At 39.4% G+C, this 12,254-nt stretch overlaps 1 protein-coding gene across 1 annotated transcript in view; it reads right to left on the minus strand.

The window, feature by feature from the left end:
• Nucleotides 1-1,926: 1,926 nt before the first annotated feature.
• Nucleotides 1,927-12,254, minus strand: part of LOC150083129 (ribonuclease P protein subunit p21-like) — a 41,759-nt gene continuing 31,431 nt past the window's right edge. Inside the window, exon 3 of the mRNA XM_090377487.1 lies at nt 1,927-2,092. Within this exon, the coding sequence (XP_090233613.1) occupies nt 1,977-2,092 (116 nt within the window). The 3' untranslated portion in view covers nt 1,927-1,976. The remainder of the gene's footprint in view (nt 2,093-12,254) is intronic.

Consider the following 12,254-nt stretch of genomic DNA (forward strand, 5'->3'; position numbering starts at 1 on the left):
ACGCTTCTTGATTAGACTGGGGTTCGAGCCCGTAACCACCAAATACAGAGGATGTGGAAAGGTCAGGGAATGACCACCGCATATCCCCGGAGCAATATGGCCTTGGTTGCTAATGCTCCTAAAAACCAAATAACATTATATGTCAGGTACGAAGGCTGAAGCAAGAACGCCAATCACTAGAAGATTGTCCTTTCGATAATGTAATGTTAATCCATGTAGTGATTCATACCAGATGTTAGAAGAACAGATGACAATGAAATTAGCTTTCTAGCACTTTTTTTAGCATTGTATCATTCAGGAAGTTAAAACTTGGAAAATATGTGGAATAATAATGGTTGGTTAGAAGTAACAGACTCAAAAGACAAAGAATCAGACCGATTAGCAGTATTTTTTTTTTTTTTTTTTTGCTTTTGTTTTTAGATAGATGCCAAACAAATTACATTGCGTTGGAATAAATGTTCTTTTTTTTCCCACCGAATATGTACCAGTAAAATAGCAAAATATGAACTGCATACTACATTATGCAAATATGATGATTCAATACACACTGAATATGGAGATTTATGTAGGAAGACAAAAGCCAAACAACTTTTCGAACATGTCTGGATGTGATGAATCATCGTTTGCCCTATTGAAGAAACTAATCATAATATGCTCCTATAACGCTTGATTCTAGTGTTGTCTTTGACTACTAAAATGTTACGAGGAAACACTGTTTGTCGGTTCACAGAAAGAAAAAAAAAAAACTCCCAGATGAATATCACAAAAAAAAAAAAAAAAAACAAATGTGGTGCCACCCATTTTGACTGCTGTATAGATAGCAACAGTGGTGACAGCAGAAAGCCAGAAATTGCGTTTCAATATGAACTAATGTGGAATAGACCCATAGGATGGAATGTAAAAAACCAAAAATGACCAATGGTGTTTTTTTAAAGATTCTTGACATTTCAGGAATCAATGCCATAAACATCCCGTACAGCAAATATCCAGAAGTGAAAAATACACACAGAGAGCTTCTCATAGAGATTGGCATCAGTAGTGAAATCACACAACTCTAAAAAAGAGTTGCCATTCGGCCTCTGCCAAAACTGCTTCATGTAAAAGTTGCGCAACTATAGTTGCATCCAACTAAAAGATTTCTGGGCCTTCTCAAGTAGTGGTGCACCAGGAAGAAAGAATAAAAATAAAGCCTTCTGCAACATGTTATTCTAACTAACCTGAAAGAAACACACCACCTCTGAAACAATGTCTCATAAGAAGTGACCTGCTGAAAATTTTGTAGTAGTGACATATAAAAATTAAAATTACAGCATATATTTTATACTGTTTTATATTAGCATACATAGTTTTTGCATATATATATATATGTGTGTATGTGTGTGTGTGTGTGTATATATGTATGCTAATATAAAACAGTACAGCTAAATAAAAAAAGCCCTAAATTGTTTTTTATTCATCACTACTTTCAACATAATCTGTAGGTATCTTCTTAGAACATGGTTTCAGAGGTGAAACACGAATCAAGTATCGTGTTTCATAAGCCATTACTTTGTTTAATTGAATACATTAAACAAATGAACAGTTTTAGTCAACAATTTTACCTCTTTCACAGGTTGGTCATTTTCTTGATTATATACCTTTTCATATCACCTCTAAATAAGCATCGGCTTTATCATCTTTCCTTCAGCGTACAAGCAAGAAACAAAAAAAAAAAAAAAAAAAAATCCCACTGCATGTTCATAAATAGATCATACAGCCATTACAAAAATTACTACTTTCATATAAGTTCTTCCATTATTCTGTCCACCACCTCTGTATGTCACCAGTTAAATTAAATCTTAATAACCAACAGAAGGAAAGTGATTCTTGGATACTATAGTTACAGCCTGTGCATGTCTTATCAAACCTTTATTACATCCTGTAGAATTGGGAAAAATAAACAAATAATATACAGCTTAGCTTTCTTCACTATGGTTTTATTTAACTTGTGCTTCTAGTTTACTATGCCATAATTGGTAATTACATCTAGTGAGGAAACGTTTTTTTGCTCCACATATTAAGCAGGTTATTGCAATGTGCTTTGATCGTTTTTCTGTAATAAAAGAAAAAGAAACAAATTGTATCAGAAAGTATTCTTGTAATTTTATTTTTCATACATACAGCTGAATTAAAATTATTAATTTAAATCATCATTAATAAATATAATTACCAAAGACAATTATGTACAAATAATAAGTACAATTATTTAGAATATTTTTTTATATATATAAGGCAAATGTAGTTTACAAACCCTTTGTAAGTTAATAAACTTAAAAGCTACTTTTTTGGCAATGGCAAAAACCAGATTTTTGCAGTAGCAGCTTAAGCACCTGAAAAATGTCTAGATAATCTCTGGAGATGGGGCTCAGTGAGGTTCTTGGCATTATTGATGAGCACCGCTTAGAAAATAAAGTGGACACAACACCATATCCTTTAAAGGTTTAATAACAGAGTACTGGCTAGAAGGCTTTTTACTTTTGCAAGTATAATCAATAAATTAAATTTTGTTTAGTACATGGTGTAGTGTTTCCTCATTTAAAAACTTCTAAAGCATTCCAATCAAGTTTCTTAAACAAATTACAGATGCTGTTTTCCTCAAAATCAGTTCTGTTGGACAAATAAGAGCAGTGGATTTGGAATACACCAACTATTTGAAATATGTTCCACAATAATGTTACACCATGTTCAAATAACTGAAGCAGAGCCTCATTAGCATAGGCATATGATGCAAGAAAGCAAGCTTATACAGCATCAGCCAAAAAAAAAAAAAAAAAAAATCCATTTCACCCATCCATTCACTCCAAAGGTTTTTCCACTTCTTACTTGAATATATTTAAGCTATCAACTTCCACAACGACAAATAGAAGTTTGTTCAGCAATCAACGACCCGCTGGCTAAAGGCAAATTACCGCACATCTATTTTACAACTCTTTCCACAATTTGAGTTTATGCCCCCTCAAGTTTGTAATCTGAGCAAGAGGAAGATTCCCATCAGCATTGAGCCTGCTCAAACCATTCAAACCCTTATACACCTCAATCAGATAAACTCGCAGGTACCTAATCTACGTGCCGCAATTTGGAGAACTTACGCATTTCTTCGTAAGAGCCCCCTATTGTTCCTCTCAACAGTTTTGTTGCCCTTCTCTGTACTTGTTCCAACAGCTCTACATCCTCCTTAAAATGAGGCCTCCAGACCTGTACTCAGTACTCAAGGTGTGGCTTGACCATTGCCTTATACCCATATGCTTGTATGCTACCCATACAAAGGTATAATCATCTCCTTATCCCTGCTAGCAAAATACCTGTATATCATTGACAAGACTCTATGGCCTGCTCTCGCTGCCTGTCTGCACTGCTCAGAAAACTTCTGACTGCACAATTATTCCCACTACCCTGAGTGTAATACCACACAGTTGGTACATTTCTCTGGGGTTACCCATATACTTTGTATTTGTCAATGTTAAACTTCAGTTGCCACTTCTCAGCCCATCTGCCCAACTTTTCTAGATCCTGTTGCAGTAGCATACTGTCATCGGTATCATTAACCCTGCCAACCTTTGTATCATCTTCAAATTTGGACATTAAGCCTGATATGCCTTTATCAATATCGCTGATAAATATGCAAAACAACACTGAGCCCCGAGGGACTCCACAAACATTAGTCCATGAAGAGCAGTGTCCATTGATTATCACTCTCTGGCTTCACCCGCTCAACCATCCTTTTATCCATTTTAGCAACTTTCCTTTAATGCCATACTGTTCCAATCTGTACAGTAGTCTTCCATGTGCAGCAATCGGGTATGGGACATGATACTGCCATGGGGGATGTCTTTGTGTGTGCGCGATGCAAGGAGTGTATCGATATCAGGCAACAACTTGGCGTTCTTGTGGGCCTATATGAGAGCTTGAAGGACAGGGTGGATGCCCTCGAAGAAACTAAATTGAGGGGCCCATCAAGCTCTCAGCTGCCCACATCAATGCCAGAGCTTGCACTTGGGCATCGCGTGACACAGAGGCAACCCCCAAGGCAGAATGCGCTGGTCCCGAAGGAACTAGTAGTTGTTGGTGACTCTATTGTCAGGGAAACGGGGAACATGCTTTGTAAAAAAGATAGGTGGAACAGGACCAGGGTATGTCTGCCAGGGGCAAAGGTTGATGACGTTGTAGAGCGAATATCATCTTTTAAGGGCACAAAAGGTGATATAGTTGTACACGTTGGCACTAATAATATTAAGAGTAGTAGACCAGCAGAATTACTTAACAAGTACAGGTCACTGCTGAACAAAAGCCGAGAATTAGGGTTGAATTTGAAAGTGTCTGCAATTCTGCCCAGACACGATAGGAGGGAGTATATGATGAGAGCCTTGTCGATCAATTCGGCCCTGGAAAGATTGTGCAAGGCTCAAGGGGTAGAATTTTTTTCAGCCTGGACTGTACTTGTTAACAGGAGAGATTGCTTCTACAGGGATGGGATACACTTAAATAGAAAGGGTGCAAGAATATTTGCTGATGCTATCGAGGCAGTGTCAGGTGGGTCGGAAAACTGCTAGCTTGGGGGGAGACAAAGACCAATAGATTGACAGTAGCCACTGGCAGAGGTGAAAGAGATTCTTGCACTGCTTCTATTAGAATGAGCAGAAGCCTGAAAAACAAGATATTTCAGAGACTGCTGGAAGTCATTGCGGTACAAGTAAACACATGGGTTGTGTTAGGGTAGCTAAGAATAGAAACAGGTGCAGGTATACTTGTGTGTACACCAATGCTAGGAGTTTAGTAAATGAATTTGAGGTATTGCTCAAAACATCAAAGGCAGATATTGTTGGGATATCAGAGACGTGGTGTCACACAAATATAAGGGATGCAGAACTGCAATTTGGGGAGTACGTCTACAGAAAGGATAGACAGGGGGGAGGGGTTATGCTATTAGTTAAGAAACACATAAAAACCAAGGAAGTGAAGCCAGTCGACATCGCTGGACAGTGCAGTGTTGAGTCAGTTTGGTGTGACATAAGCATTGGGAGATCAAAATTGAGAGTAGGAGTGTGCTATAGGCCTAATGACTCTGATGAGTATAATAAAGAACTGTACAGGGAAATAGAGTGGGCCAGTAAATCAGAGTCTTATAATGGGAGATTTTAATTTCCCAGATATTGACTGGAATTTGGGGGCTGGTTACTCACACACTAGCAGGGCTTTTGTGGATTTATTGGATGATTGTTTTCTACATCAGCATGTTCGGGAGGCAACTAGAGGGAGTAATACTCTTGATTTGATTATCGGCAGTGATTCTTCATGCATTAAGAATCTGCAGATAAATGAGCCACTAGGTGGCAATGATCACAGTGTGCTGAAGTGGAATTTACTCAAAGAGGTAACTACCATTAGGGGTAAAGGGAAGGGTTATTGCTTCCGTAAAGGCGACTACGATGGACTGAGACAGTATTTAAATTCTATACAGTGGGACCAACTGATGATGTTACCAACAGCAAATTCAAAATGGGAAGCATTCAAAAAACTTATCTTGGAAGCTACTTGGCTTTACATACCAACTAAGAAATATTGTTCAAGGTTTAGGTCAAAATGGATGTCAGATGAACTAATGAGGCATATGGCAGAGAAGAAAAATGCATGGGATACTTACAAATTAACACATGACACAGAAACCTATGACAGATACAAGTTGATATGCAACCAAGTTACAAAGGAGGTTAGGCAGGCGAAGGCAGATTACGAGAAATCTTTGGCAAGGGATGCAAAGAAAAACAGCAAAGAGTTCTTTACTTATGTAAACTCTAGAAGGAAGGGGATGAATCAGATTGGTCCACTTGATATTGATGGGTCAACTGTTGATGATCCTGCTCAGGTAGCTAACAAACTGAATGAATATTTTGCATCGACATTCACACATGAGGAGTTATTCAGCAAGAGGAATGCCAGAGGTGTATTCAACTCTAGCAGTAAGCTACAGAATCTTGAAATAACTGGGAGTAAAGTGGAGGAGAAACTGTTGAAGATAAACACAAGAAAGGCGCCCGTGGTGGATGGGATCTATCCAGTTATATTAAAGGAGGCAGCAAAGGAAGTAAGCAAACCCTTAGCCATAAGAGAGCTTCCTTGGACTCAGGGGAGGTACCCATAGACTGGAAATGTGCAAATGTGACCCCAATTCACAAAGGAGGATCAAAGGCTGACACAAGTAATTATAGACCTGTGAGCTTAACTTCTGTTCCAGGAAAATTAATGGAGGCACTGGTTAAAGAAGCACTGCAGGATCATTTAGACAAGACTTCAGTTATAGCTCAGACACAGCATAGTTTTGTTAAGGGGAAGTCTTGCCTGACCAACTTGATTGGATACTATGATGCAGTCACAAAAGAACTGGATGCAGGGAATAACTTTGATATTATATACTTGGATCTTAGAAAGGCTTTTGATACTGTTGCACATGGAAGACTGCTACACAAATTGGAGCAGTGTGACATTGGAGGCAAATTGCTGCTATGGATAAAGGGGTGGTTGAGGGGGAGAAGACAGAGAGTGGTAATCAATGGACACTGCTCATCGTGGACTAATGTTATTAGTGGAGTCCCTCAGGGCTCAGTGTTGGGTCCATTATTGTTTTCTGTATTTATAAATGATATTGATGATGGTATATCAAGCTTAATGTCCAAGTTTGCAGACGATACAAAGGTTGGCAGGGTTGTCAAGGACACTACTGACACTATGCTGCTGCAACAGGATCTGGAAAGGTTGAGCAGATGGGCTAAGAGGTGGCAAATGACAAATGTAAAGTACTACACATAGGAAACAGCAACCCCAGAGCAACGTATCAACTCTGTGGTACTACACTGACAGTGGTAGAGAATGAAAGGGACTTGGGGGTGGTTGTGCAGGCAGATATGAAGTTCTCTGAGCAGTGCAGATGGGCTGCAAGAGTAGCTCATGGAGTATTGTCAATGATATACAGGAATTTTTCCAGCAGGGATAAGGAGGTGATTATTCCATTGTATAAGGCAATGGTCAGGCCACACCTAGAGTACTGTATACAGGTCTGGAGGCCTCATTTCAAGAAGGATGTAGAGCTGCTGGAACGAGTACAGAGAAGGGCAACAAGATTAGTGAATGGAACAAAGGGGTGCTCTTACGAAGAAAGGCTTAAGTTTTGCAAATTACAGTGTCTGGAGACTAGGCACCAGCGAGGTGATCTCATAGAGGTGTATAAAGCCTTGAATGGTTTAAGCATGCTCAATGCTGATGGGATTCTTCCTCTAGCTCAGAAAAATCACCTGAGAGGGCATAAATTCAAATTGAGGAAAGACAGATGTAGGATAGACATGCGGAAATTTGCCTTAGCCAGCGGATGGGTGGTTGGTGGAACAGACTTCCATCCTTGTGGTGGAGGTTGATAGCCTAAATAAGTTTAAGGCTCAGCTGGACAGGTATTTTGAACAAACAGAGGGGTGAAGTGGAAGTGGGTTTTTTTTTTTTTTTGGCTGATGCTGCATAAGCTTGCTTTCTTGCATCAAATGCCTCTACTAATGCTAATGCTAACAGCATTGCAAGCTTTCCTGAAATCTAAGTATATGTTATCAAAATTATTTTTTGCATCCAGTTCCTTTGTGACCACATCATAGTATCCAATCAAATTGGTCAGACAAGACTTCCCCTTAACAAACACATGCTGTGTCTGAATTATTAGTGCAGTCTTATCTAGATGCTCCTGCAATGGTACTTTAATCAGTGACTCCGTTATTTTATCTGGAACAGAAGTTAAACTAACAGGTCTCTAATTACTCGTGTCAGCCTTTGTGAATTGGAGATACATTTGCACATTTCCAGTCCATGGGGAACTCCCGAGTCCAACGATGCTCTCATAGTTATGGTTAAGGGTTTGCTTACTTACTTTAATACAACTAGATAGATCCCATCCACCCCAGGTGCCTTTCGTATATTTAACTTCAACAATTTCTCCTCCAATTTGCTCTGTTATTACAAAATCGTTTAGTTTGTTGCCAGAGTTGAATAAGCTTCTGTTCTCCACTTTCTTACGGAATTCCTCATGTGTGAATGTAGATGCAAAATATTCATTCTGTCTGTCAGCTATCTGAGCAGGATCATCAACAGTCAAATATTGATATATCAAGTGGACCAATCCCCTTCCTTCTAGAGTTTATATAAGTAAAGAAGTCTTTGCTGTTTTTATTTGCATCCTTTGCCAAAGATTTCTCTTAATCTGCTTTCGCTTGTCTAACCTCCTTTGTGACTTGATTACATCTAGCTAATATCTACCACAGGCTTTTGTCACCTGATAATTTATATGCATCCCATGCATTTTTATTCTCTGCCACAAGTCTTATCAGTTCATCTGACATCCATTTGAGTCTAAACCTTGAACAGTATTTCTTAATTGATATGAATAGCCTAATTTACTTCTTGAATGCTTTCCATTTAGAATTTGCTGTTGGTTAACATGATCATTTGGTCCTGCTGTATAGAATTTAAAAAATCTCTGCGACCACTGTAGTCACCTTTATGAAAGCAAAAACCTCTCCCTTTACCTCTGATTGCCATTACATCTTTAAGTAAATCCCACATCAGACAACTGTGTTCACTGCCAAGTAGTAGTTCCTTTATCTGTAAATTCTTAATGCATGAATAATCACTGCTGATAATGAGATCAATACTCCCTCTGGTTGCCTCTCCAACATGCTGCTGTAGAAAACAATTATCCAGTAAAGTCTCGAAAGTCTTGCTAATATGCGAGTGGCCACACCACAAGTTCCAGTCAATATCTGGAAGTTTAAAATCCCCATTATAAGATAATCTTATTTATGGCCCACTCTATTTCTCTGCAGAGTTGTCCGTTGTACTCATACATAAGTCATTAGGCCTATAACACACTCCTACCCTCATTTTTGCTTTCCCAGTGTTTATTTCACACCAAACTGACTCAACATTCACTGTCCATCAGGGGCATAGCTACCTACAACAAAAGTAGGCAGTGATAATGATAGCGTAAATTGTTGTTATAACGTTAAGTATCCAATCAAATGTGGGAACAACATTCCATGATGTGGAAACAATATTCCATGATAGGGCAGATTTGCGATTTGTACAGAGTGAACAGCTGTTTGAAAGAAAAGTAATGCCTAGAGCGAAAGAGAAAAACCAAGTTTTTTAGATGCAGAGGAAGCAATATTCGTAATGTACTTATGCCAAGAGAGATTAGAAGTCAGGGTAATCCTCAAAAGAGATATATCAACTTGCCTAGAAATTGGAGCGTCACCAAAGATAAGCATAGGAGCAGAAGAATCCTTTTTCCAAGATAGAAGACAAAACTGAGTTTTAGAAGGATTGAAATCAACTAAGTTGTCTTTGTCCCACTGGAGAATTACCTGGAGATTATCATTTAAGGAATTGGTAGCAGATATACAAGAAGTTGAAGCTGATTGAGCAGGGCAAGGTTTCTCAAAATGGAAAGTGGAATGCAATGTGCTATCATTGGCAAAACTATGGATAGGATTTACAGTTAATGGAAGAAGGTCATTAATATACAAGAGGAAAAGAGTGGGGGAAAGAACTGAACCTTGGGGGACACCAGCATTAGTTAGAAGACAGAGAGCCATCTACCATCACCCTCAGTGAGCGACCAGAGAGAAAACTGGATAACCAGTTATAAAAAACAATTGGCAAACCAAAAGATGGAAGCTTGTTTAGAAGACCTTTATGCCAAACAAGATCAAAAGCCTTTGAGATGTCAAAGAGCAACTGCTTGTGTTTCACTGAACTTTTCCATTGAATTAGTCCATAAATGGGTAACATAAGCCAGAATATCACCAGTGGATTGACATTGACGGAATCCATACTGGCAATTGTTGATCAGACGGAAGGTTTCTAGGTAGTTTAAGAGTTGCCGGTTAATTGATTTCTCCATTATTTTAGAAAGAATAGAAGTAATTGAAATGGGACGATAACTGGATGGGAGGGATTTGTCACCCTTCTTAGGAACTGGCTGGATATGAGCAAATTTCAAAGCAGAAGGAAAAACACTTTTGGAATAAGAAAATGAAAAAAGGTGGCAAAGAACAAGAGTAAGTTCAAGAGCGCAACTTTTGAGATCAAGTGGAGAAATACCATCAGGACCTGGAGCTTTCTTAGCATCAAGATTCGTCAAAATCCTTCTGACATCCTTTTGACGGAAGACCACAGGAGGCATTGAATGGGGCGTGTTGAGATTGGTGGGAGGTGTTTTTCCAAGGTCATTAATACATCAGTTGGAAGAAAAATGGGATGCTAACAGGTCAGCTGTATCCTTGGCTGAAGTGACAACAGAACTATCTGGTTTTGACAGAGGTGGGAGCAGAGATGGACAAAAGTTGCAGCCAGTAGTTTTGACAAGAGACCAGAATGCTCAGCTACCATTATGGCAAGAAGCAAGTTTTCTACTCTTCGCCTGTTCAAAATCTTGTTTGGACTGATTAATAACTGCTTTACAATTGTTGCAAGCTTTGGTGTAGGCAGAAAATGAAACTGAAAATTGGAAACAAGCCAATTACGATATGCAACATCTTCTGAACAGCCTTAGCACATTTATTGGAAAACCAAGGTTTAGATAAAGGACAAGATTTTAAAGTGGAGTGTGGAATAAAGGATTCCATTCCTACAAGAATAATTTCACTGGCACGATCTGAGCATTGACGTCAGAAGTTTTGAAACAGTAATCCAACCAAGGTAAAGAAAAAAAGAAATCTCGCAGGTCATCCCATTTTGCATTCTTGTAATGCCAAACAACACGGGGTTTGGAATAGCCATGAGATAAAGGCTCCATTGGAGAAAGGACAATCACCAAGTTGTGATCTGAGGTGCCTTAAGGACCACTTACTTCAACCCTGTACTTATTAAGGGTTGTTTGTGAGAAAAAGATCAAGCATGTTGGCTAGGATTGTCTGGTATTCTTGTAGGTAAATGAACAATCTATGCAAGGTCATTAGTAATTGCAAAACCCTCAGCATCTCGACCAGCTGGATCGGTGTGACTAGAAAACGGAAGCCAGCTGGAGTTGTGAACATTAAAATCACCAAGGAAAATTACCTCACTGTTAGGAAAGTTGGACTGGAGAAAGTCAAGTTGCAAAGACAGGAAGCCGAAGAGTTCCAAGTGATTAGTGGAGTTGGGAGAATGGTAGAGACAACAGATGAATTTGACAGAATGAAGTAGAGATTTTACGCCAGATAAGATCGAAAAGAGGAGATTCCAAATTACCAAGTCTCTGATAGGGAATATCGGAACGGATATTCCCTGTCAGAGACTTTTTCACCTTTGAGGCAAAAGGAATCATACAGCGAATGATTTGGGCAACTGAGATGAGCAGTAGTTGAATCAACCAGTAACTGAGATTCTGTTAGAAAAAGTACATGGGGTTTGGCAGACTGCAACTGGAAATGGACATCGTTGACATTAAAATTGAGACCACGTATATTTGTGAAATAAACTAGGAAGTGTTTGGGAGGTTTAGATGTCCAGTCACTATCTGGCAAAGTAGAGGTAGCAAGATTATACACTGGCTGATCTGGAAGCCTCCTAATGAGTTAGCAATAGGTTAAGTCGGTCCAGAGCTGTACTCTCGAAATGTAAGGAAGATTGGATCTCTCCATGATGTCCATCATAACCTCAAAAGTCATCAGTCATACTGCATGCTGGAAGAGATGGGGAAGGGTTGCCCAGAACTTAGCTCTGGAGACTAAACATGGGTTCCAGCCTCCAATAAGCAAAGTGGTGGTATATGCACCAGTTGATGAGAGTCATCTACTACCTAGTATTGCCTGGTAACACAGAGGGGGGGCATTCCTCCATGTGGGGGCACTACACCTCGTCCCCTGCTTACGTTAGTTCACACCAAGTGGTCATCCACAGTGTACTTATGCATGGGGGTTATACCCAGGATTACTAACGGTCCCACCATCGTGAAGGTGCAAGCAGAGGATCTGGCTGTCACAAACTGTCCGGACTTTGCCGAAATTGGGTCCACTTGATGTGAGTGTCACCCGAATATCAGTTCCATCAGCGTTTTAGACTCCCAGGTAGCAAGTACAGCTTGTCTGGCATATCTGAGAGAATATCTGTGGCAACTTCAAGGACCAGTGTGACAACCTCAAAGACTAAATGGATGCTAACGAATCTTACTCAGTCACTAACATTGATTCAGTAGAGTAAGC

Source organism: Mastigoproctus giganteus, chromosome 7 (genome assembly GCF_048544385.1).
Source record: "Mastigoproctus giganteus isolate SK-2022 chromosome 7, ASM4854438v1, whole genome shotgun sequence".
NCBI lineage: Eukaryota > Metazoa > Arthropoda > Arachnida > Uropygi > Thelyphonidae > Mastigoproctus > Mastigoproctus giganteus.